At 39.2% G+C, this 27,924-nt stretch overlaps 1 protein-coding gene across 1 annotated transcript; it reads right to left on the reverse strand.

Annotated features, from left to right (window-relative positions):
* Window positions 1–413: 413 nt before the first annotated feature.
* Window positions 414–19,091, reverse strand: LOC133616770 (fetuin-B). Its single transcript, XM_061976357.2, has 7 exons — window positions 18,808–19,091; window positions 13,392–13,502; window positions 9,299–9,386; window positions 6,068–6,234; window positions 5,759–5,866; window positions 3,512–3,598; window positions 414–1,050 (listed from the first exon to the last, which is right to left on the reverse strand). Exons 1-7 carry the CDS (start codon window positions 19,030–19,032, stop codon window positions 568–570), a joined length of 1,269 nt encoding a protein of 422 aa, XP_061832341.2. The 5' UTR covers window positions 19,033–19,091; the 3' UTR covers window positions 414–567.
* Between the last annotated feature and the right edge of the window lie 8,833 nt (window positions 19,092–27,924).

A 27,924-nucleotide genomic window follows, 5' to 3' on the forward strand; every position in this document is an offset into this window, starting at 1 on the left:
TAATAACACATCATTGTTAAATTAATATTATTAGTGCATCTACTGGGGGTTAAGCCTCCCCCATCTCCTGGTACACCAGAGAATCACTTAATTAAATATTCAAGCACAGTGTTACTGTTCAAACTTTGTGTAATGTTACAGTGGCCAAAATATTAAATATGTTTGTTAACTAAAACCTCTGCCTTGTTCTTCATGAATATTTAGGCCTACTGTGCTACTGTGTTTTAATGTTGGTCATTATATTGGTACTTGGAGAGCCAAGTGTTTTTCTGAAGTGGTACTTGTTGAAAAAGTTTGAGAACCACTGCGCTATGAGATACAAAAGTGAAACTTAAACATTACTTTGTCGGATGCTTAAAGTTAAAGTTTAAAATATATTAAATGCAAAAAATAATACTAAAGAAGCACAGATGAAAAATGTTAGCTTCAAATCCAAGCTTTAATTGCTCAAGTAGTTTATATGCTGTCAAATTCTCCATACATTTGATTCAGGTTTCAATAATGTTGTGAGCACTGCTGTATATAGTAAGGTTATTTGTCCATGGCATTATCACCAGCACTGGCCCTTTAAACTGTGGTGTATCGAGCAGGGCCAGGGCAGGAGCGGAAAGGCGACGGCCCACTTGGGAAATCAGACAGGAATGTTGGTTTGCGGGACGGTGAGAGTTCCGCCAAGGCCTGCCGTTTTTTGCGGTCATGCTTCTTATAGTGAAAGTCAAAGGGTGGACGCAGTGCCAGAGGGCCTCCCATCTCTTCAGAAGACGAATCAAAAAGTCCGGTGGATGAGGGCCGGCGATTGAAAAAACCTTCTTCAGACTCACTAGAAGACGAGGAGGAGGTAGTCGGTGGACTAAGTGAAGGGTCCAAGGGACCGGGGAGAATCTGCGTGGGGTCAAGTGGTGCTGGTTCAGTATCAGGATGTTGTGTGGGGTCAGAAGGAGTGGGCTGCTGATCTTTTTCCGGGTAATCGAATGGAGGCAGTGTTGGGATATCAGGCTGTGAGGGGAGGTCATGACCTTGTGGCTCTACTGGCCGTGGGACATCCCCATTCTGAGAAGGAACAAATCAAATTGAGATTTAAAAACTCATTTTCAGTGGTCATGTTTCATTGCAATATAGCACTAAATAGATAGAGAACATAACTAAAAGGACATTGCAAAGTATGATGTAGCACTATACAATATTTCAAAATACACTAGGTGACGAATTTAAAACCAATGTGCATTACAGAGTGGGTGCTAAACTTTACTTTAATACGTCATGGATTTAATAAAAGTAAAATAAATAAAAAGCATATTCTATGTTTTTAGACTAAATTAATTGTTTAATGAAGTTGTATTTATTACATTCAATTAGTACTATGTTGGGATCAATAAATGTTTATCAAGCGGGACTTGGGCATTCTTTCTTGTCCCACGCACCAGTTTATCAGACCAGCTTACTAACTAATTTATTGTTCAGTTATTCCCGCTTCAATTCAATATGTTCAACTCAGCATGTTCTTTTTACCAACTCTTAACAGGTCAGTCGGTCATCTCAAAAACATGAAACAAATCAGAGCAAAAAACCCCCCCAAAAAAACAGTTATTAAATATAGCCTATTATGATCATTTCAAGCTCTTCTTATGGGTTCTGAATTTTTAGTTGTTTATTTTAAATTGTATTTATTGCTGTTATTACTACTATTATTCTCCCTATTTTATGTTTATACTAATGTAAATTGATATTGTATATATATATATATATATATATATATATATATATATATATATATATATATATATATATATATATATATATATATATATATATATATATATATATATATATATATATATATATATATATATATATATATATATATATATATATATATATATATATATATATATATATTATATATATTTTTTATATTCTTTTTTATATTATGTTAATTTGTTATTCTCCAATGTAGATGCCTCAAAGGTGGCATTTTTCCTCAATTCTCAGTGTGTGCATGTGTGTGTGTTTTCTTTTTTTTTTTTTGGTGTAAAACACTTTGTGTTGCAACTTGCCGATGTATGTATATGTATAAATAAAGTGAAATGTTTCTACTTTTGTTTCTCAACTTTTGATTTGAAATATCATGTGCATGTTATCAGCTTGCAAAATTTGTGAAGGAGTCTGTGGTATTTAATGTGCTGCGTGACATCATGTCTGCTCATACTGTAAGGAATGTGTATAATTCTCAATTATTAGCATACAGTGCCATGATTGCTTCAACCACACCCTTCTAATGCAAGAAGGTCGCTTTTCTTTAAAGGTAATTACTGTATTTTGCACTGAAATATGCATATGCAGCTACAGGAGACAACCTCTAGGGGGGATTATGATTGGGATTATGATTTCATTTAGCTAACACGCTTGGATTACTCATGGACTTTAATGAGTGTAATTGTTAAACATACAGTAGGAAGGGGATTTATATGCTCCCAATCGTCACGATTTACCCAGCACAAGAAACGGGACAGAACAGGGTGAATATCTTAAAATGTGTTTTGTGGCAATTCCAATTTTAACCACAGCGACAGTTGCTATGTAGAGTGGCGCTTTCCAACACTTTTAGCAGACTGCATTACAAAATTATTAACCCCCCCTCTTCCTCTCATGCGAGATTTGCCTAGGAATGGTGCCACGATGAGAGTATTTGGTGAACATTGTTTTGTCCTTCTAATTTTGGCGGTTCTTGAACTACCATAGTGTGGACTGTGACGCAAGAGTTTGTTTACATGTAAAATCTTCCACTCCTTCTTTGTCTCATTTTGTCCACCAAACGTTTTATGCTGTGCATGAATGCACAAACGTGAGCTTTGTTGATGTTATTGCAAGCTAATCAATGCTAACATGCTATTTAGGCTAGCTGTATGTACATATTGCTTCATTATGCCTCATTTGTTGGTATATTTGAGCTCATTCAATATCCTTTACTTGTATCCTCTTTGTATATAATTTAGTTTTGCATGTCTCATGACACATTATATCTATGTAATATTGGCTGCATTTCAGATTTTGTGTGCCCTGTTGTTCCAGACCACAGCAAACATTACCTAGCTTGCCAAAGATTGTAATAAATCTATTAAAAGAAGACAGCCTGCCATTTCCTTTAACTTGGACACACACATCTATACCTTTGGCCATTAAAAGCCAGTAATTTCCAGGAGTTATCTCACCTTCTGAGTAGCCTCTGATTTACTAATGTTTTTCAATGTTGTAAAAATGTGTAGAATAAATATTACATTTCAACATTTCTATCAACGAAGAATTGCTTCAGCTTGCGACACATAGTTATTTTCATAGTAGGCTATTATAACTAATATAGACACTTACGTCATCTGTTGCCTTCATTATAACACTTGGCTTTTCATTTTTTTGCGGCTCCAAACAGATTTGTTTTTTGTATTTTTGGTCCAATATGGCTCTTTCAACATTTTGGGTTGCCGACCCCTGGTATAGGTGAAAATGTGCTTCTTACCTGTATTTTGAACATCTCACAGGACACTTGAACGTCCGGATGATCATGCAGGTCACCATGCACAGAACCTGTACAAAAGCCTGCAGTCTAGAGGGAGAACATGACAGACAAAATTAATTGCTGTAGAATATTGGCTGGTGAACACTTAAACAACGTCAGACTGCTTGTCAGATTCTATCTTAATAGTTTTTTGGGCAATATTCAGTACGTTATTGGCCATGTACGTTTGTTTACTCAGTTGCAGAGGATACCAGTTATGTTTTATTCCTATAAATGTATAATGTTATTGTTAAAAAATCTCCAAATTAATAAATAATGAATCAAATGCTTTGTAGTCCTGCCCTGCGCACATCAGGGATCTAAGTGCAGAAGCGCTACGCAATGAGCTAAAAGCCCTGAGCTGTCAGATCATTGTCCTGCGCGGTTCTCAAGGCCTAAGTACTGCAGGTAAGGGTTACACAACATACAGTACTACAGTGCAACCTCCATTTACGAACACCTCATTGTGCGGAGTTTCGATTTGTGGACTACAAGGCAAATAAAAATATGCACTTATGGTCTCAGTGTACGAACGTTTCACCCACCCATTGTGTGCCCGGCAGCATAGCCATTTTGTGCCATTTTGTGCCCGGCAGCATAGCCATTGTGGGCGAGCTGATCGATATCCGGAGCTTATTCAGTCAGCAAAGCAGTGTTGACATTAGCAACTGAGTTACTTTTTTTTAGCTAGTTTTTTTTAGTGTTTTTTAGACTTTTACAGCTTTTTTCGAGTTTTAGTAGCTTAATAAGAGTCCAAAAAAAGCAATGGACAAGGGATGTGTGGTTTGATACATTCAGGAAGTAGCCACAGTGCTGGCAACATTGCCCCCTGTCCACTCCCAAGAAGATAAACCGACAAGAAACAGTGGATTTCATTTTCTATTCAAATCATTGTAGCGGCTTGGCTGTTGAGGTAAAGGAGTTTTGTGATTTCAAATTGTGAGTGTGTCACTGGGCTAGTGACAGTGTGTGTGCGTGTCGGCAGGGTGGGTGAAAATGAGGACAGTCAGGGCAATTGTTGTTGTCTTGATTTTAGTAATAAATCTAAAGTTGATCCATTACCATTATCCATTTGTTTGATATACAATACTGTATAGCCCAGTGGTCCCCAAAATCCGGCCCGCGGGAAGATCCAAGTTAAAAAAAATAAAAATAAAATACAAACTTTATTTTTTTAAATTATTCTTTTTTAAAATCTGTCCTTTCTAATCCATTTTCAACCACTTGTTACTCTCGGTGTCTCCATCATCGCGCTCGGAATATATATATATATATATATATATATATATAAAAAAAATTATATATATATATATATATATATAATTTTTTTTATTTTTATTTTTATATATATATATGTATATACAGCCCGGCCCCCGGCCAAATTTCTTTAACCCAATGCGGCCCCCGAGTCAAAAAGTTTGTGGACCCCTGTTATGTAGCTCTCATATTGTGTTGAAAGTGTGCAAACTTTTACCAAAATATGGACTTTTGTCAAGGCTGGAAAACCATTATTCATGTTTACATTGTTTTTTATGGGGTAATTTGCTTCAATATACTTTTTAAATTTCCAAACCCTGTTCAAGAACCACTTAATAAGTTCATAAATTGAGGGTCCACTGTACAGCACAGCTATGGACGAGCTTGCATCCATCACAATCACCCCTCTAAACCTGTCCACTCTCTCATCTGGGTCACGGCACCAGCGTAACAGTGGCCACGCACGGGCTCAAACCCGGATCCACAGATCCCCACTGATTAAGCTTAAAGTACAGCACATGAGGCTTAGCTCATTAGCCACAGCTAAGGTCCAGTCCAAGGTGTCGGAAAGTGAGGTTTAAAAGATGTACTACAGCACAGCCGCATTAGCTGGCATCTGTTACATGAACATATACAACCAGTGTATATGTTATTATGCATGATCAGAAATGTATACATAATGCAATTTATTTTATATTGTATTACAATCTTATTCTTATACTTTTTGATCTTGTATCAGATTGTTTTAAGGTTTGTGTGTTTTCAAAGTGCCAGACACCATTTGAGTGAAACACACTGAGGAAACACGGTATATACACACTTAAGCACAATCCTGTGATATTATAGGCAAAATGTTTATGTTTTAAAACAGAATATCTAAAGAAAGTAAATGAAACGATGATACTCAAGGTACTCATTATTTGTTGACCCCTGAGAGTGTTTTTTGCAGACCTCAGTGTCCGAAGCAGATGCTAACCGCTGACAGGTGTTCCTCTCTGTCACTCCCTCTGGACACTCTTCGACCGTATATTCCACAAATCTGGCTTTCACTGGCAAAGTCTGAAACATACAACAAATACTGTGAGACACAAGCAAAAATATACACAAAAAACTAGCATACGCACACTTTCCTGCAGTCCGCCCATGGGACTGTACTCAATAATTGCAAGGCGGACAAAACACTGAGATAATTGCCATGCAATTTAATCTACCACACAGCTCAGTTTAATCAGAAGTTAATAAATGCATAAATAGTCGTACTTGCTCTGCGGCTCGGGTGATCCGCTTCACCCCGAGCCCTGCACCCAGAGCGGACTGCCTCTTATAGGATGCCAGAGTGACCTGAGCAGCAGTCACAGCTAGCGGGCTGTCAACAGGCAGAAGGACCGGGCAGGTTGGACAAGTCTGTTGCAGCTTCTCTGCGGGGTCTGCATGAAAAATATGTAACCAAATAAAGCATATAATTAAGTTTGAATTGAAATTAAAGCTATAATTTATAGTATTTTCAATGTTAGAGCATAAAATCTTGTTTACGACCTTTTGAATACGTGTTTTAACATTATGAAAGCCGTCTAGAAATGGAGTAACATTCACATAGTTACCATTACTCATTCTTTTTGTCCATTTAATCTAATATACAAAACCCAAAACCAGTGAAGTTGGCACGTTGTGTAAATGGTAAATAAAAACAGAATACAATGATTTGCAAATCCTTTTCAACCTATATTCAATTGAATAGATTGCAAAGACAAGACACTTAACGTTCCAACTGGCAAACTTTGTTAATTCTTTGCAAATATTAGCTAATTTCGAATTTGATGCCTGCAACATGTTTCAAAAAAGCTGGCACAAGTGGCAAAAAAGTTGAGGAATGCTTATGAAACGCTTATTTGGAACATCCCACAGGTGAACAGGCTAATTGGGAACAGGTGGGTGCCATGATTGGGTATAATAGCAGCTTCCATGAAATGCTCAGTCATTCACAAACAAGGATGGGAAGAGGGTCACCACTTTGTGATCAAATGCGTAAGCAAATTGTCCAACAGTTTAAGAACAACATTTCTCAACAAGCTATTGCAAGGAATTTAGGGATTTCACCATCTACGGTCCGTATTATCATCAAAAGGTTAAAAAAGTCTGGTGAAAATACTGCACGTAAGTGGCAAGACCCGCAAACTTCGATCCCTCAAGCGGTGCTGCATCAAAAAGCGACATCAGTGTGTAAAGGGTATCACCACATGGGTTCAGGAACACTTCAGAAAACCACTGTCAGTAACTACAGTTGGTCGTTACATCAGTAAGTGCAAGTTAAAACTCTACTATGCAAAGCCAAAGCCATTTATCAACAACACCCAGAAACGCTTCGCTGGGCCCGAGCTTATCTAAGATGGACTGATGCAAAGTGGAAAAGTGTTCTGTGGTCTGACGAGTCCACATTTCAAATTGTTTTTTGAAACTGTGGACGTTGTGTCCTCCGAACCAAAGAGGAAAAGAACCATCTGTACTGTCTTTGGCGCAAAGTTCAAAAGCCAGCATCTGTGATGGCTTGGGAGTTGTATTAGTGCCCAAGACATGGGTAAATTACATATCTGTGAAGGCACCATTAATGCTGAAAGGTACATACAGGTTTTGGAGCAACATATGTTGCCCTCCAAGCAACGTTATCATGGACGCCCCTGCTTATTTCAGCAAAACAATGCCAAGCCACGTGTTACAATAGCGTGACTTCATAGTAAAAGAGTGCAGGTACTAGACTGGCCTGCCTGTAGTCCAGACCTGTCTCCCATTGAAAATGTGTGGCGCAATATGAAGCGTAAAATACCACAAAGGAGACCCCCGGAGTGTTGAACAACTTAAGCTGTACATCAAGCAAGAATGGGAAAGAATTCCACCTGAAAAGCTTCAAAAATGGTCTCCTCAGTTCCCAAACGTTTACGGAGTGTTGTAAAAAGAAAAGGCCATGTAACACAGTGGTAGAAATGTCAGTGGCATGGCCACCATACTTGCTGTACCTTCCAGGTTTAAAATAAAAACATGGATGAATAACTATATTATTATATTCATTATGTTAGCATATAAGATAGCTTGCTAGTAAGTACACTAATTACCAGCTAGCATTTAGCGCTTTAGTGGTCAGCTAATAATTAGTTAGCTAGTTGTCAGCTGGCAATTAATGACACAAGCTGTAAGCTAACGATTTGTGCGCTATTGTCAGTTAGCAAATAGTGCGCTAGTAATCAGCAATCGATTAGTGACTAGTGCACTATTTGTCAGCTCGCAATTACAGGGACATGCTGCCAGCTAATGATTAGTGCACTAGTTGTCAGCTAGCCATTAGTGTGCAAGCTGCCAGCTAATGATTAGTTGCGCAAACTGCCAGCTAGAAATTAGTGCGGCAGTTGCCAGGTAGTGATTAATGCGTTAGTTGCCAGCGAGCTATTAGCGGTGTTATCCTGTATTATTTGAATATCTTATTATTGCAAAATAATAAGAAGTATAAGAAAGAGTTTAATTTGAAACACAATTGCAATTTTATACAGGATATATAAGTAGCTGGTCCCGCTTCATCTCTCTGTCATTGTGGGGGTCCTTGCCCTAGAAAACGTTGAAGACCCCTGCAATATAGTAATGCAGCCTGAGGCTGAGCCAATCAGTGGCCACGGTTCAGAACAACGTGCTCTGATTGGTCTATTTTCTTGGCCAATAATACTGTAGTTGTTACGCTCTGGTGTATGCAGAGACATCAGGCAAGTGCATAAAAAAAGCCCTTTTTATTATGGAAAATGCAGGTATCACAAAAAACTACAATGTGCAGCTGGGAAGTGCACAAACAGCACGAAGAACAAACCAGAGCAAATGCAGCATGGCATGAGAAGCATCCTAATTGGCAAGCAAGGACAGGTGTGTCCTCAGTGTCAAACAGGAACAGGTGAGGGAGCCAGCGCTTGGACCAGTTCAATGAAATCAAACAGGATGTGAGATTAAAAAAAAAGAGAACTGGATAGGAAATCATATAAAATATAAATCCTACTGTCATGTGAGATCATCACATTAGTATTGATATCCTTGGTTCATTTAGCCATTGTTATGCTTGAAAATGCTTAATTTAGGCCAATAATGCATAAACATGCTTTATATTTAATCAATATTTAATACAAAATTTAATATGATTAATAAAAAATCTGCGATAAAGTGAAGCTGCTAACTTTAACAATATACAAACCTAAATAATTGGAACATGCAGTGAAGCAAGCACACAGATGTACATTATATTTGAACTTTGAAGTATACATTGCCTTAGGGCAGCTGCAGGAAAATGTATGTTGATCTTTTACTACAAATGAAGAACAATCTTAGAATATTTAGCTTATTCAGTCATAAAGCATCATTGGAAGATGATAATATGCAGAATAAAATTAAAATCTTGAATATGAAATTAAATGAAAATTCAAATGAATATAAATAACTCATCTGTCTGTATGTTTACATTACCTGGCACAAGTGTACAGTCATAACTGTACAGGTAGGAGTAACCCTCTGTTGTGTGCAGGATGGTAGTGTTGCAGTTACCAGAGATTTGCTGAAAATAGAAAAAAAGAGAGTTTGGAATTGATTCACTGATTCACTATGAATAATTACAACTGAAATTTTAGCTATCTAACAACTCGGATCAACATAACTGCTTGACATTGACCAAGCACACCAAGTAGATAGAACTGCACTTGCAATGCTGCAGTGGAAAAACAAGGTCTTGCATTTGTTATTAATCAAACAATTCAGATAGACATGTTTAACTCTTTCATGGACACTAGTCACTACAGTGGACGCAATTGGAATTCACTGAAAATACTTCCTCACTAACAAGATAGCCATCAGATATGCAAAAGTACATAGCAAGGTAGTAATATACCAGTGACGTGTGGTCACTGGAGGCAGGTGAGGCAGGGCCTCACCTGCCATCATGGAAAGAAAAAAATGTAAAAAGAAAAAAAATTAATTAAATTGTTATATGTATTCAGTGATTATACTATAAAATTATTTTCCATTTAACTTCACCAGTTTTAGATTATTTTTATTCAAAATCGCTGAATTTTCACATTTGCCGTTCACATACTGAGAAGAGACGGTGCGGTGATCAGCAGCCAGTTGAGGCACGTCACTCAGCTGTGCCTCAACATGGATTGCGGACTCGGCTAACTGCTGGCCTGCTGTGCAGTGAGACCGTATTGCTATATGAATTATATTATACATTTCCATAGTTTAGTTAGCTGAGGTATATAATGTACAGTGTATTTTGTCAACAACTGTATGTGTGTAAAGTATTTCTTGTGCTGAGCAATCATAAAACTGCTGCGAAGACGCACTGTGTGAGGCTCGCAGTAATCCCGCCTCCTGGTGCCGGTTAATGCACCCCCGCCGCAGAATGCACCCCCCGACGGGAGCGCCACACCAACCAAAGCCCACACCCAAACCCTCCCCGTGCAAGACCGAATCCACCCAAAAAAAGTCACTTAACAAGAAGCCAAAAAGTACAAAAACAACAATGCTCGCGCCGGAGGCGCCGTGAACGACTGCAGGGACACAACAATAGGTACACCTGCAGACTGCAGCATGGATTTCATATTTCATTCATTCACAACTCCTCCAACACGAACACCACTGTTCCCGCACTTATAAGTAAAGGTAAGACCATGATAATGTTTTTTTTAATTAAATGTGCTTTTTTGTGTGCTACTGTTTGTATGTGTAAAGTTAAAGTTAAGTTAAAGTACCAATGATTGTCACACACACACTAGGTGTGGTGAAATTTGTCCTCTGCATTTGACCCATCCCCTTGATCACCCCCTGTGAGGTGAGGGGAGCAGTGGGCAGCAGCGGCGCCGCGCCCGGGAATCATTTTTGGTGATTTAACCCCCAATTCCAACCCTTGATGCTGAGTGCCAAGCAGGGAAGAATGCTGGTATGAGCTTTTAAACATAACCCGTTAACTGCTGCCAATCAAATGGTGAATGAGATACTCTTTAGGGTTCATATGTTTGTAAATCTGACTGTGATGAAGTCAGTGCCTCACCAGCCATGAACCTCACCGCACGTCACTGTAATATATGCACATTCTTTGTATTTTAGGAGACCCCTGCAGGTATAAAAATATGAGTACATCAAGCAACGCTTAAGGAGTGACATCATTTTTGACATTCCGAAATACAGATTTTGTGCTTTGAGGATATTGTGATTAATCATATGTCCACTTGATCATGACTATATTTTGACTGTCAGATATAGTATTGGTGCAACTTTGTTGTTTTTGAAAATACTTAGGGCGTGTTGTGGGTGATCTTTTAAGACTGCATGTACAATTTATAACAAGTGCAAAAGTGGTGCAGACTGCCTTAATTAAATTAGGTTTTTGCGCATACTATGCAGCTGTCACATACTCATTTACTGCATATTCATTTTATCATGCTCCTACCTATGGTGTTTAATACATGCCACTTTTTCTGAGCATTTTTGAAGTTGTCCTGCAATGTGACCTACAATGGACCCCACCTTTTATCGCCAAAGGTGTGCTCTGGGAGAGGCTGGCATGTGCTGGAATGATTCAGATGCAAGAAAATACATATCGTGTTTTTTTTCATATAGGAGATATGTGTCACCAATACATTAAAAAAAAAGATTATCCTTAACAATCAGCCCTTCAGTCATTCAGTAGCTCAAATATGCAATGGCTGTCTAATATTATAATACAATAATATTTATCTGACAGAAATATGTTGATTGTCGACACGAGCACGGACGATTCTCTCTCTCCATCGTCTGTCGTATTGCACGGATTCGCCTCCTCCATGTGGCTGCCAGTTTGCAGGAGCATTTTAATAAAGATGCAAAACAGCGTCCTCAAAACAGTTCCATGATTAATTAATCACATTGCGAGCGTTAAATGATGATATTTGCATTTTCTCCTCCCTGTTTTGTGGGCGTTCTGGTAATCAGCATATATTCTGCATGTACAGTACAGGAGGAAAGGGGTTCATAAGGCTCTATTCTTGGGTGGATCTCGTGTGAGAGGAAGGGGGGTGGGGGGTTATACATTTTGCAATGCAGTCTGCTGAAAATTATGGTGGCAGTAGTGGGGCAGTATAAGTACCTGGGAGTCCACTTGAACAGCAGACTGGACTGGAAGGACAACAGCAAAGCTGTATACAAGAAAGGCATGAGCAGACTCTTTTTCCTGAGGAAGCTTAGGTCCTTTAATGTGTGCAGCAAGCTGTTGGGAATCTGTTTTCAGTCTGTTGTGGCCAGTGCCCTGTACTTTGCAGTGGTTTGTTGGGAGAGCAGCACCAGCGAAAGGGACTTAAACCGGATTGACAAACTGATCCGGAAAGCCGGCCAAACTATTGGCACGCAGTTGGAGGCGTTTGTGTCAGTGAGGGACAGGAGGACACTGGACAAACTGCTGGCCATCATGGACAATTCTGCCCTACCCACTCCACCAGACAATTGAGGGACAGTGGAGCTCATACTCCAACAGGCTCCTTCAGCTTCGTTCCCACAGTGTTCGATTCAAGAACTCCTTCATTCCGCACTCCATCCATTGTTAGCTGCCTCTCTTTTTTTATAACGTATATTTTCTGCTGGATCTACTCTCTATTTTATGCTGCCCCCTTTTTTTTTTTTTTGCAGCTGTTACATATACTCTAATATTGTACATGGTAATTGGGATTTGTTATATATTGTATATATTATATACAAATATAATATAATATAACAATGTAATATATCAGTATATATTATATACTGTATATATAATAGGTAAATATTACATATATGTTATATTTGATATTGCTACTATGGTACATTTTAGTCTACTTTATACCTGCATTATCCTTTCCATCCTTACACTTTCCATCCTTTGTAACTGAGCTACTGTGTGGAACAATTTCTTTTGTGGATCAATAACGTTTGTCTAAGTCTATTAAAATTTAGCAATATTTCGTGGATCATAGACCTATCGAGTCTACTCAATGTTTTTGGACTACATTTAACAGTATTGGCAAGTTAACATGTGAACATCATTAAAGATCATTAAAAAACATTTTACATTAGTCATTAGTCGTACACCCTAGTCGACAATTTCCAAACTCCTTGAAAAATGTATGTTGTTTTTTTTTTTAAAAGTCGTTGCATTTTTTTCCATGTCCAGAAAGTAATAATAACATATAGGAAAAATACTGAAGTAGGTCATCTTAATTTGTGCATTAAAGGGTCAGGAATAGAGTGTTCATTGTGGAGGTCTGCCCTCTCAGTCTTATCTTATTGTAATTACACATTTAATTTGAACTTACTAATAGCTATATTAGTTAACAGCCAACAGTTTGTACTTCTCATGTAGCAAAATGTGAGCCAATTAGATCAACTTCTTATATACAGCCCCAATACGTGATGTCCTTATACATATTGCACGTGTTTCTAATGGTCTGCCTGCCTCGTAGATACATGCTAATGAGGGCGCTTACATGCATAGTCAAAGTGCATAGGTTGCTTGGTTGCACGTGATTCTGTGTTTGCAGAAGTGTGTGTTTCCTACTGTTTCCATGAATGGCCTGATGCCACAGCGCTTCCATGGTTTGGGACTGCCTATGTGACATTTAGTCTCCAGGACATCCAGGTCCAGGTAGTACACGTTGCCTGCTGGGCCCTGACATGCACAATACAAAGAAGCAAAGGAGAAGAGGACAGCAAATGTTACAGAGGAATTTGATTTTCGTTAGTAGACTGGCAGCAATGTAAATGTGCTTTGAGTTTATGTAAAGACTTCTGTCAAGTTGCTGTGGATCACATCATTAAGGGTGTCAAAGGGTGTCAACACTTTGAAATGTACATTTGCTGCAGCTCAGGGCATGAACTTGATGAATAGAGTAGATGTTCTTTTCTAGTAGTCAGAGCTCAAAGCATGAAAAGATATCCTCTGGTCATACATAGTGCATTGCGCAACATTGTTATTGACACATTTACATTTGTTAATATACAATTCATAATCATTGTGTGAATGCTGACAGTCAATCGGTGCCATTGCTGGATTAAAGAACGACAGCGGACTGAAAAACAATGATGTGGAAAGTAAATTACCAAAAATGTTCTTATTTATCCAGGTCATTGCATTCTCAGGGCATTCAATTGATAACCGGACTGTTTGGTTTTGTCTTAGAAGACGTTTCGCCTCTCATCCAAGTAGGCGTCATCAGTTCATGCTCATAGACTTAGATTGGTCAGATCTAGTGGGAAAAACATATGTTTGCAAAAGAAACATCCTACTGTCAATGCCAACAACAGTCGTTGAAGTGGAATTTCCTCTCGTTTGCATTGAGGTATGGTGTTGCAGAACGATCGCTGCGGATCGACTACTACCAGCCCGAAATAGTTGGAATCACCCACCTTAGCATTCCATTCAGTTGTAAATAAATGGCACAAATAACACCTGTTATTTGTTGGAGGCTAAATTGAAGAGTCTTTTAGGAATAATTGAAAGGACAGTGTTGTATGTGAGAGACGAGTAGTGTCGCAGACCACGTCCACTTTTCAGGGATGGTTTTTCAACCTTGACATGAAGTAGATGGCTGCCCTCACTCTTCTTTCTTACCATCCGTCCTCCTTGTCCAGAATCTGTACATTTTTGTTCTCAAAGAAGAGCTCTTTTCTTTGAGGTGCAGGTAGACAGCTGAGTCTTGGCCTGTGCCAAGTGTCGGCTTAGTGGTTCTTTTGTTTCTCCAATATATGAATCAAAGCATTCATCATTGCACTGGATAGCATACACCAGATTGTTTTTGTGGGGTGTCCTGTCCGGTCTTTAGGAAGCACTAATCTCTATCTCAGGGTGTTGCCTGGTTTGAAGTGTGCTGGGATGTTATAAATGATAAATGATAAATGGGTTATACTTGTACAGCGCTTTTCTACCTTCTAGGTACTCAAAGCGCTTTGACACTATTACCACATTCACCCATTCACACATACATTCACACACTGTTGGCGGGAGCTGCCATGCAAGGCGCTAACCAGCAGCCATCAGGAACAAGGGGTGAAGTGTCTTGCCCAAGGACACAACGGACGTGACTAGGATGGTAGAAGGAGGGGATTGAACCCCAGTAACCAGCAACACTCCGATTGCTGGCACGGTCACTCTACCAACTTCGCCACGCCGTCCCCAATTGTGTTGATGAAAAATTATTCTGAGTTTTTCAGATTGACCCGATACATATGGAATGACAGTACTTTGGTGTCTGTCACATTTTTCCCTAAACAGAGGAGGAGGTCTGCGACACCACCTGTCCCCCACACACAACACTGGCCTTTCAACCATTCCTAAAAGTCTCTGCAATTTAGCCTCCAACAAATAACAGGAGTTAGAAACACACAACTTGTGTGCTATTTATGGAATGCTAACATGGGTGATTCCGACTATTTTGGGCTGATGATGGTCATTACACAGCAATCGTTCTGCCACACAATACCTCAATGCTAACAAGGGGTAATACCATTTTAACAACTGTTGTTGGCTTTTACAGTTAGGCTTGCTCTTTTGCATCTCAGCAGTTGTTTTTCTCTCTACGATAGGGTGTAACCATCCTTGCCCAGGCACACCCTTCTGGTGTTGGAGTATAAATATTTGGAGTTTTGGTAGCAGCTGCTATACTAGATATGACCAATCGAAGACTATGAGCATGAACTGATAAATCCTACTTGGATAAGAGGTGAAACATCTTCTAAGACCAACCAAACAGTCCAGTTGCGATTGATTTAATGCCCTGAGAATAAATTACAAAACTGTCCAAAACCCAAAACAAAAATTCTAAATAAATACAAAACATTTTGACAAACACCAAACACTTTGTAAATTTGTTTTGAAGTTTGTAAATGTTTTTTTTCTTCTTTTTTCCCCCGCATATTGTAAATTAGTTTTCAATTTAGTAATTTTACAATCAAGCCTTACAATCAATCATGATATAGTTTAAAGGCACCTACGATGAATTTTGTCTTTTCGGACTTATATAAATGTAACAATGTTGGATACTTGTGTTGAACAATGACAAAGCGTCAAATCATAAGGTTTATGCATTTTGCCATAAGCTTGCACACAGTTTTAGATGCCTCCGTTTGCAGGGTTTTGTAGTCTGGTTACGTTGTGACGTTACAACAAGGTGGACAATTTAGTCAATGAGTAAAGCTCTCAGCCAGAGAGCTCCTTTCTCTCTGCTTCAGGCTATGAGAAAACACAAAAAGAGTAGGGGAAAGTACTGTTTTTATCTATATTTTATGTGCATAATGAACACCTACGTGCAACATTCAGTGACATAACAGCTGCTAAAATCAGCTGTTTTTATGCAGAGTCGGAATTAGGCAACTCCAGGCAACTTCAACCCTAGACTAACACCCTCCCCCCTCCACATTCCACCTCTCCGGATTGTAAATAATCAAATGTAAATAATCAAATGTATATACTTTTTCTTATGCTTTCTGAACTCACGATGTTCACTGCTCGCTGTACATATCCTACGAAGTCAGACCTACACTGTTTCAATGTCCATTTCTCAGATGATGCAATTGTTGATGACTGAAGTGCTGATATCAACCAAACCTAACCCCACCCCCCCAACATCCTACCCCCCGGATTGTAAATAATGTAAATAATTCAATGTGTATACTCTGATGATTAACTTGTGTGATTACTGTATTATGCTGATAGTATATATTTGTACCATGAATTGATTAACGTGGACCCCGACTTAAACAATTTGAAAAACTTATTCGGGTGTTACCATTTAGTGGTCAATTGTACGGAATATGTACTGTACTTTACAATCTACTAATAAAAGTTTCAATCAATCAATTTCAATCAATTGATCGGTTGCAAGTGTACCTAATGTTGTGACCGGGTGAATATATATAATGTTTATGAAATTATTTTTTGACTGTGTCTAGGGTAAAAAATAGTGGTGACGACTTCAAAATATATATTTAAACAGTGTACATTTTCAAAAGATACATTATGATACTTTTGGAGTGAGTGGGGTGGGGTTTCATTTGCGAACTGGGAACGCCTACAGAATCGAATATCTCGCAGACAGACTTAAACAACGTGTTACAAAAGTAACTGTGGAGCAAAATTCACACCAAAGCATATTTAGACCGGGGGTCTTCAACGTTTTCCAGGCCAAGGACCCTCAAACTTTAGAAGAGACGGAGCAGGGACCACCTACTTACTATATATACCCTGTATGAAAATGCAGTTGGTTTTCTAAATAAAGTGGTCCTAAAGGTACCTTATTATTGTGCAATAATAAGTTATTAAAATAATACAGTATGGCACGGTTAAAAGGGAGCTTGCAACTAGTGCACTAATCGCTATCTGGCAATCAGCGTGATAATTGCTAACTGATAAGTAGCATACTCATCAATAGCTGACAATAGTGCACTAATCATTAGCTGACAACTAGCGCACTAATCGTTAGCTGGCAGCTTGTGCCACTAATCGCTAGCTGGCAATTTGTGTACTAATCTCAAGCAATCTTAAATGCTAACATGATGATTATAATAATATAATTATTCTTTTTTTATATTTTTTTTATTATTGAGCAACTCTGCTCTCTTTATGTTGTTACAATATTGATGTCTTCTCCTCAAAACACTGGTTGTGTATCTAAGTTGTTAAACATAAATATAGTGTGTGCAGCGTTATGATAGTCACACTACACTTTATGATAGTGACATTACACTTTTTGATAGTGAGACTAGACATTATGATAGTGACACTACATTTTATAATAGTGACAATAAACGTGATGATAGTGACACTACATTTTATAATAGTGACAATAAACGTGATGATAGTCACACTATATATTATGATAATCACACTACACTTTATGATGTGACATTACAGTTTAGCATAGTGACACTACACTTTACGATAGTGACACTACACTTTATACTAGTGACAATAAACTTGATGATAGTGACACTATGCTTTATGATAGTCACACTATACTTTATGATAGTCACACTACACAATATGATAGTGACACTACACTTTATGATAGTGACACTACACTAAATGTTAGTCACACTACACTTTGTTATAGTGACACAACATTTTGTTAGTCACACTACACTTTATGATAGTGACACTACACTTTATAATAGTGACAATAAACTTCATGATAGTGACACTACACTTTATGATATTGACACTACACATTATGAAAGTGACAAACATGTTTATAAAAATCACACTACACTCTATGATATTGACACTACACTTTATGATAGTCACATTACATAGTACATATAGTGACAATAAACGTTTTGAAAGTCACACTAAACTTGAAGTTATTCACACTACACTTTATAATAATGACACTATAGGGATCTCCAACAGTTAGCTGCTGATACAGTAACAACAGACGATAGTTTCTGCAACTGTCGTTATGCTTCTATTAATGACACATGGTCACAATATTGCACAAAGACCATAGCAACAGGTGATTCAATTCAAATGTAGCCAGTCGTAAAATGAAAAGACAGATATCTCACCTCGTCTTTCTTTTTTTGTCAAAATAGTTCTCATACTGAGGAAAGTTGGAGACCCCTTCTCTATCATAAAGCTGCATACTAAATTAATACTGGTACTATTGTGTTAAGTTATGAAAGAACTATTTAAATGTATTTCTATTGAACACTTAATTTTCAATGTATTAGTATTGGTCCATGACCTGCATAGCTAATTACATTCTGGTTGAAATCAAATAGTTTAAAAATATGTGTGTGTAGATTGTCAGTCTTCCGGTCATACAATCCAAAAAGGTTTAATCAATGCAAAAGGACTCTTCTGAATGAATAGTAGTGCCTCCATTCAGCTTTTGTGGATAGAATAAAACTCCTTTAACACAAATAAAAAAATTAAAGGTCGCCAGCCCCACAGGGAGTTGGCAATGCTGCCCCCCACTCACCTGAGCGTGTAGATGGACGTTGGCAACGCGGTTAAGGGCAAACTTATACCCGTCAGCACGGTCCTCGTTGATGTAAGTGGCAGCCAGACGAGACAGCTTCTCCACGGCTTTGTCATTGCAGGGAACTGGAGCAAGTTCAATTGGCGCCATCGCTAACCCATCGCCATTCACACACAGCATTGAGCTGAAAAACAGCAACGACGAGTAAATGGACGTGTGCATCATGGCAGAGGTTCCCACTGGAGTAAAGAGGGTAGGTTCAGTTGAATGTGAAGTTTGTTCTCTTCTGTTTGTTCTCAGCGTGGTCAGTGACTTTTGGAATCAAAACAGGGAGGGTTGTTGGAATGAAGCCAAGGACAAAGCTTGCTTGGTGGAAAAAAGTTGCTATTTTAGTGAATGGACACTAACAATCATTTGAGCTGTAAAAAAAGTTTAATTATAGACTAAGTTGTTTAACAAGTCACTCCATAAATCAGGGGTCAGCAACCTGCGGCTCTAGAGCCACATGCGGCTCTTTAGTGGCGCTCTGGTGGCTCCATGGAGCTTTTCAAAAATGTATGAACAATTAAAAAAAATGGGGTGAAAAATATGTTTTTTGTTGTGATATGGTTTCTGTAAGAGGACAAACATGACACCAACTTTCCCTATTGTTAGAAAGCCCACTGTTTAATATGTTTGTGTTTATGCTTCACTGATGAGAGTATTTGGCGACCGCCGTTTCGTCCTACTAATTTAAGCGGCCCTTGAACTCACCGTTGTGTGGACTGTGACTCAACAGTTTCAATCAATCAATCAATGTTTACTTATGTAGCACCAAATCACGAGTGTCTCAAAGGGCTGCACAAGCCACAACGACATCCTCGGCTCAGATCCCACATCAGGGCAAGGAAAAACTCAACCCAATGGGACAATGAGAAACCTTGGAGGGGACCGCAGATGTGGGGGACCCCCCTGGGCGACCGGTGCAATGGATGTTGAGTGGATCTAGCATAATATTGTGAGAGTCCAGTCCATAGTGGATCTAACATAACAGTGAGAGTCCAGTCCATAGTGCGGCCAGCAGGAGACCATCCCGAGTGGAGACAGGTCAGCAGCGCAGAGACGTCCCCAACCGATGTACAGACGAGCGGTCCACCCCAGGTCCCGACTTTGAACAGCCAGCATTTCATCCGTGGCCAACGAACCTGTGCCCCCCTCTCCACAAAGGAGAGGGGGGCAGAGCAGAAAAGAAACTGCAGATCAACTGGTCTAAAAGGGGGGTCTATTTGAAGGCTAGTGTATACAAATGAGTTTTAAGATGGGACTTAAATGCTTCTACTGAGGTAGCATCTCTAACTGTTACCGGGAGGGCATTCCAGAGTACTGGAGCCCGAATAGAAAACGCTCTTTTTTGGGGCTCTGGGAATCACTAATAAGCCGGATTTCTTAGAACGCAGATTTTTTGCCGGGACATATGGTACAATACAATCAGCAAGATACGATGGAACTAGACCGTGTAGTATTTTATACGTAAGTAGTAAAACCTTAAAGTCACATCTTAAGTGCACAGGAAGCCAGTGCAGGTGAGCCAGTATAGGCGTAATATGATCAAACTTTCTTGTTATTGTCAAAAGTCTAGCAGCCACATTTTGTACCAACTGTAATCTTTTAATGCTAGACATAGGGAGACCCGAAAATAATACGTTACAGTAATCGAGATGAGACGTAACGAACGCATGAATAATGATCTCAGCGTCGCTAGTGGACAAAATGGAACGAATTTTAGCGATGTTACGGAGATGAAAGAAGGCCGTTTTAGTAACACTCTTGATGTGTGACTCAAACGAGAGAGTTGGGTCGAAGATAATACCCAGATTCTTTACCGAGTCGCCTTATGTAATTGTTTGGTTGTCAAATGTTAATGTGGTATTGATAAATAGGTGTCGGTGTCTAGCAAGACCGGTAATCAGCATTTCCGTTTTCTTAGCGTTGAGTTGCAAAAAGTTACATCCATTGTTTTCATCGACATCAACGTCCCACTGGGGTGAGTTTTTCCTTGCCCTTATGTGGGCTATGTACCGAGGATGTCGTTGTGGCTTGTGCAGCCCTTTGAGACACTTGTGATTTAGGGCTATATAAATAAACATTGATTGATGTGAATGTGAGTGTGAATGTTGTCTGTCTATCTGTGTTGGCCCTGCGATGAGGTGGCGACTTGTCCAGGGTGTACCTCGCCTTCCGCCCGATTGTAGCTGAGATAGGCTCCAGCGCCCCCCGCGACCCCAAAAGGGAATAAGCGGTAGAAAATGGATGGATGGATGATTGATTGTTTAGTTTGTTTATATGTATAACTTTCTCCGACGCTGCCACAGAAAGACGTGTTTTATGCCACTCCTTCTTTGTCTCATTTTGTCCACCAAACGTTTTATATTGTGCGTGAATGCACAAAGGTGAGCTTTGTTGATGTTATTGACTTGTTGGAGGGCTAACCAGGCATATTTGGTCACTGCATGATTGCAAGCTAATCGATGCTAACATGCTATTTAGGCTAGCTGTATGTACATATTGCATCATTATGCCTCGTCTGTAGGTATATTTGAGCTCATTTAATTTCCTTTACTTATGTCCTCTGTGTGTTTAATTTATATTTGCATGTCTCATGACACATTATCTGTGTCAAAACTTGGACTTTAGCGTGGTTTGTTTTCCCGAGATGCATAAGAATTGGACCGGACATGGCGTGAAGTTAAATACATGATTTAATAATAGACTATAAAAAGTATAACCAAAAGGCGCGCACAAGGCGGGGAACAAACTTGGCTAATAAAACAAAACTAGCACAAAGGCAGAACTATGGAAAAAAGGAACAAACAAAAGGCGCTCACAGCGGAGGTACAAAACAGTGGCTTGAATAAACAAAAAACTTACGTGGCAAGAAAAGAGCAGCATGAACTATGACCTGGACAGAGTAAGCAGCGTGTCAAGAGTGCAGAGCATGACTGTGATGTCGCCAGCCCGACCAACAGAAAATGACAGGCTTAAATAGTCATGTGGTGATTGAAAACAGGTGCGTGAGTTCAAATTAATCAAGTGTGTGAGTCCAAGATGTGAAACAGGTGACACTAATGGTTGTCAAGGTAACAAACAAACAAGGAAGTGCAACCAGGAACTAAAAAGAGTCCAAAAACAAACAGCACATGGTCAAACAAAAACATGATCAACAGACATGACAATCTGTTTGTAATAATGGCTGCATTTCTGATAGTTGTTAGTGTGCCACGTTGTTCCAGACCACAGCAAATGTTACCCAGCTTGCAAATATTGTAATAAATCCATTAGAAGAAGACAGCTAATCGTTTCCTTTAAGTTGGACACACACATCTATACTTTTGGTCATTCTAAGAAAGTCATTTCCAGGAGTTATCTCTCACCCTCTGAGAAGTTTTACAAATGTTTTCCAATGTTGTAAAAATGTGTAGAATAAATGTAACATTTCTGTCAACGAAGATTTTCGTCAGCCTGCGACACATAGTGTCAGCTAATATAGCTAATTAGTCACTTACATCATGTGTTGCCATCATTATAACACTTCTATAAGTCTTTTAATTTTTTGCGGCTCCAGACCGATTACTTTTTTGTATTTGTGGTCCAATATAGCTCTTTCAACATTTTGAGTTGCCGACCCCTGCCGTAGCTGCACAAACATTATGACTTTGCAACACAGTCACACAGTGTGACACTTATTATAATCTGCTGTTGAATATATTCAGCAGAATCAGACCCCAAAAGAGACAAGCGGTAGAAAATGGATGGATGGATGAATGGATGGATAGAATTGTCCGCCCTGAGATCGGTAGGTTTTTATACCAAAGAATATAAAAATGGGACCCATTACGTCCCTGTTTGGCACTCAGCATCAAGGGTTGGAATTGGGGTTTAAATCACCAAAATGATTCCCGGGCGCGGCCACCGCTGCTGCTCACTGCTCCCCTCACCTTCCAGGAGGGGATCAAGGGTGATGGGTCAAATACAGAGAATAATTTCGCCACACCTAGTGTGTGTGTGACAATCACTGGCACTTTAACTTTAGCTTTAATTTTGACTGTGGGGCAGTGGGCACAGGATTTGGCTGCAATATGCATATTTTACCAATAGGTGTCACTGTATGTCTGATTTGCTTCATCAAGAAATATGTTGGTTCACCAGGCAAAACTGGGTTAATGAGTCACTGATGTCAGGGTACAGCAATTACTCCCATGTAGGATAAAACATGTATATGCTTATACGCACAGGCAGTACAGTCAGTTTGGTTCCACCAAACTGCATAATCCAATAATGGTTTGTTGGATTTGCACATCAATGTGGTTATTAATCCTACACCTGATGGACTATAGTTATTGCCTCGCCCTGACTATAAGCTTCTCCACTAGAATGAACTCAGACAGAATTATTCTTATCAGTATAAGATGTTTATTAGTATACCACTAACACATGCATATTTAATTCTTATTTAGGACAAAGTAACTGTTTAACTTGAGTATACCAACCGGCCTCAATTTTGTATGCATTAACTGACAGTATTTGTACCAACAACATGGCAAACCTTCATGTGGTAATGTTAACCCATTTATTCTGAAAACATGGACCAAAATGGCAGCGCTTATCTGTCAAAAGGTTGTTTTATTTTCGTCGTTTTGTCACAATAGGTTTATAAAAGTAAAGATGAACCGCAACAGCACTGGGTTGTATCCACGTGTGATCATTTAATGCAGGGGTGTCAAATTCATTTTAGATCGGGGGCCACATGGAGAAAAATCTACTCCCAAGTGGGCTGGACTGGTAAAATCACACGATAACTTAAAAATAAAGACAACTTCAGATTGTTTTCTTTGTTTAAAAATAGAACAAGCCCATTCTCAGATTGTACAAATCATAATGTTAGTTGTTTTTTTTACACTTACATGTTGCAGTTAATAGTATTCTATCTTTATTTGTCGTTATTTATATTTTCTGAATAAATTATGCGATAATGTTCATCAGTCAACTCATTGGTGTTAATTTTCAATCTATCAAGATGAAAAAATTATACCAAAATCAAATTATAGGATGTTATTTATGTGGTTTGATCATGTTCCTCGACTGATGTACTAACATCATGTGGATTTGTCACATGGAGGTTGCAGCTTGCTGCGGTTTTTTCTCTCAATGCAGCAATGGACGGCTCCGGACGACAGCGTGAAGGTAGGCTTTGGTTTATTAGAATAGAAATAACATAAATAATCCAAACTACCAACAGTACAGGCAACACAACAAAAAAGAAAGGCAGGCGTGCCTAAAACACGAGAGGCTAATCACATAAACCGATGCTATGACATGGAACTACAAAACTTACTTGGTAACAGGCGTGATACAAACAATGAAGCCAGGACGAGTGATTAACAAAGGCGGACTTAAATAGTGATCTCATGATTAGCGACAGGTGTGTCCCAAACAACAGAAGCAGGTGAAAATCATAAGTAACCATGGTGACGAAACAAACTCACAGGTGCACAAGCAATAACAAAAGGAGTCCAAAACTAACAGAAAACACAAAAACATGATCCGGACCACGGATCATGACAGGATTAAGTTAAAGTTAAAGTTAAAGTACCAATGATTGTCACACACACACTAGGTGTGGCAAAATTATTCTCTGTATTTGACCCATCACCCTTGATCACCCCTGGGAGTTAAGGGGAGCAGTGAGCAGCAGCGGTGGCCGCGCCCGGGAATAATTTTTGGTGATTTAACCCCCAATTCCAACCCTTGATGCTGAGTGCCAAGCAGGGAGGTAATGGGTCCCATTTTTATAGTCTTTGGTATGACTCGGCCGGGGTTTGAACTCACTACCTACCGATCTCAGGGCTGACACTCTAACCATGTACATATGTAGCATCATCTACAAAGATACATAGAATTGCTATTTCGACATCCAGTGGACACATTTAGAACAGCTGTTTCTTTCATTCCAAAATTTCAGGTACATTTTTATACTTAGAAGAACTCATCCCGCGGGCCGGATAAAACCTGTTTGCGGGCCTTATCTGGCCCTCGGTCTGTACGTTTGACACCCATGATTTAATCCCTGTCAAATGTTTACTGAACCAGGCACTAAAAGGGAGGGGCTTTCATGGCATTACATATTTCTTCTATTAACACGCCTTCGCTTGTGTGTGTGATTGTGTACCATGCTGTTTGTCAGTGGTCACATTTGATCACACAGAGCCACACTTGCATGCGCCAGTGTTTTCTGCAGCCAGTTGTGTTGCAGCAGAAAATAGTCTGCAGGGGCTAGATAAGAACGAGCGAAGCTGCTCCAAGGACTCACTCTACTAGCACAATGCCAGACCCAAGTTAGACAGACCTCCTTTGATGTGAGCACAGAGAACTCCCCCCCTCTGCTCTATGCTGCAGTGATACCCAACTATATACAACAACATCACTGGGGCTCCTGCAGTTAGTTTTGCATAGTTTATAAGACATTCCTATTTAACTTGCGGCCCGCAGGCCACATGCAGCCCACCAAAGCTTTTCATTTGGCCCGCCGAACATCATCCAAATAGACTTGATGAAACCATTAAAACTAGGGTTGATCATGGATGCAGTACTCCCGCCACACCGCAGGGGGCAACAGTGAGGCATGTGTGTCACAATGAAGCAGCAGAGGGTGAGCAGAAGAAGACCACTCATTCAACCCTGGAAAATTTAAATCAAATTAAATTGCAAAAATCTGACTTTTAACAACAACTGGACAACAAAGTATGAATGTTCTACCCCCCCCCCCCCCCCCCATCTCCCTTATTCGGAGGTCTCAAGGTTGGCAAGTATGTCAATGTTTTCGGGAGGAGCACTGAAATTCGGGAGTCTCCCGGGAAAATCGGGAGGGTTGGCAAGTATGCACATTGACCCAGACAAGCAGTAACAATAGTAGAAATCCCAGCCTGTAAGCTTCATCACAAAACTTGGTCAGACATTTGTAAGTAAATATAATTTGTGCATAAAAATATTTAGTTTGTTTTGTATTGAAAGTGATGACTTTGTGATGTATTTTGTATTTGTGTTGTTTTTGTCTGAGAGTAACAATCAAACTTTGTTTAAGACACGTAGCGCTACATTTGACCAGTAGAGGGCGACAACGCTAATAGTGATAAGTCACAAACAATGTTTGGTGTGTGAATGTTGTGTAATTTCTATAAGTGTAAACATTTGTTGTTTATTGTGTGAATATATTAACACTAAACCTTCTATTTTATTTATGTAAGATACACAATGTACATTATTTATGTAAAATACACAACGAACATCAGTGGCGGGCCGTGCGTTTCTCACCTAGGCCTTCCGTGTTGTCCTACTTAGTCCGACTTCACCTCTCAAAATACCGTAATTTACTGTATGTCACCACATGGACATGGCTGGAGATACTATACAAAAACACACTTGCATACTGCTGTCCATTGAACCCCCTCAACAGTGTCAAAAACGGTCTATTTTTCGACGCATTTAACATTCAATAAACCCGCTTCAGCAATTAAAGCATTTCTTACGTGGTACTGTCAAAAATGAAAGACTTGTATAAAACAAACGAAATATTAAAAAAAAAAAGATTTAAAATATTTTAACTCACAATTTGTAGAACCCATCCGACGCCGTTTAAGCCAGTGGTACCGCTCGTAGTCTGTTGATTCGTGTGAAAGTGGCGGGAAAACCATTTCACCGCCGGGACAGTTTAGCTATCGGCCGACCTCGTCTCACAACATCTAGTTTCTCTTAAGTATCCTTATTGAAAATGGCATTGCGAATATGTATCTCCCAACTAATCGAGATTTTGCTCTCCTTATTTGTGGGTTAAAAAAGAGAGTACTAGTGAGTTTTCTGTGGCTTTCTATGGCTCGTATGGCTCCGGTGCCACTTCCTGTTTTCGCAACTTGTGATTAGAAACTCACTTGGGACTCCCAAGTGAGTATCCAATCACAGGAAGCGTAAATGTCATGTTCAGCGTGAGGCTAGCTAGAAGGCCTTACTGGCAACAACAACTCGTGATCTGATTGGCTATCGCAATTATCTATCAACCCTATGTGTCCGTTCACTTACAGTGCACGGACGCCCGCATTGTTGATTCTGAAGATTTTGTACAGCATGGCAACATAAACTAGCTGAATTCTAATTGGATAAAAACTTTAACCTAAAAACAACAGCTCTGGAGGTAGCATAATATGACATGAAGATAATATGAATACTTTTAGATATTTAGGGAAAGTACATAACAAATTACTTTATCTTTAATTATGATCATGATTCCTCGTTATGTTAGGCCTGGACAATATTTATGTAAAATATACAATGGATGTTATTCTTTTGTTTATGTTTATTTTATGTTTATATTTTCAGTCTTACAAACCTAAATGAAGGAAGAAGTGTAAAGAAATAAAACTAAGGAAGGACAATAATTCAAAAGAAGGAACATCAATGCTCAACAAAAACTGGAGCTTATTTTTCTTCATGCTGTTAACGAGTTGCACATACTGGAAACAAGTAGCAACCGCAGAATAATGAACTTATTGACAGTGCAGTGAGAAAGCCGATGCGTTTACTTTACAATTAAGTAAACGCAATCTCAAAGAAATATAACCTGCGGAGGCACTTTCTGACGAAACACCCACATTTCGATGTCCGGCCCCTGAGCCCTTGAGCTCTTGAAACTGCGACATCTTCATTGTGGACTTGTATAGCCCTATCATAAGAAGTAAAAGCTGAGATGTAAGCAAATTATTTCCATATACGTATTATTGTCTGGGTCTGGGGTGCGCAAAGTAGAATTCGGGGGCCAAATGTGGCCAGTTGAATCGTTTGGTGGGTTTAAGCTTGTTTTAAAGTCGTTTTAAGCTTACTAGGGGTGTCCCGAACCAATATTGATATCGGAGTTGGGTCTAATATCAACAAAAAAAAACAAGTATCCGATTAGATCAGCTTGCATCTGATTTTAGCTCCAATAAAGGCAGTCCTACTTGTTTACTTGATCAAAGCTGGACAGCCAGCTAACAGCTAAATGTCCTAATAAGCACAGAAGGTTGGTCTTTTATTCTATTTCAGTGAAGTCCT

This window comes from Nerophis lumbriciformis, linkage group LG14 (genome assembly GCF_033978685.3).
Source record: "Nerophis lumbriciformis linkage group LG14, RoL_Nlum_v2.1, whole genome shotgun sequence".
Classification (NCBI taxonomy): domain Eukaryota; kingdom Metazoa; phylum Chordata; class Actinopteri; order Syngnathiformes; family Syngnathidae; genus Nerophis; species Nerophis lumbriciformis.

Excerpts from the sequence above, each read along its gene's own strand:
- LOC133616770 (XM_061976357.2), bottom strand. The coding sequence starts at position 19,032 with ATGATGCACACGTCCATTTACTCGTCGTTGCTGTTTTTCAGCTCAATG. Across the intron at positions 6,235-9,298 it reads TGACTGTACACTTGTGCCAG|ACCCCGCAGAGAAGCTGCAA; the intron begins GTAATGTAAACA and ends TTTTTCATGCAG. Across the intron at positions 3,599-5,758 it reads CATCTGCTTCGGACACTGAG|ACTGCAGGCTTTTGTACAGG; the intron begins GTCTGCAAAAAA and ends TTCTCCCTCTAG.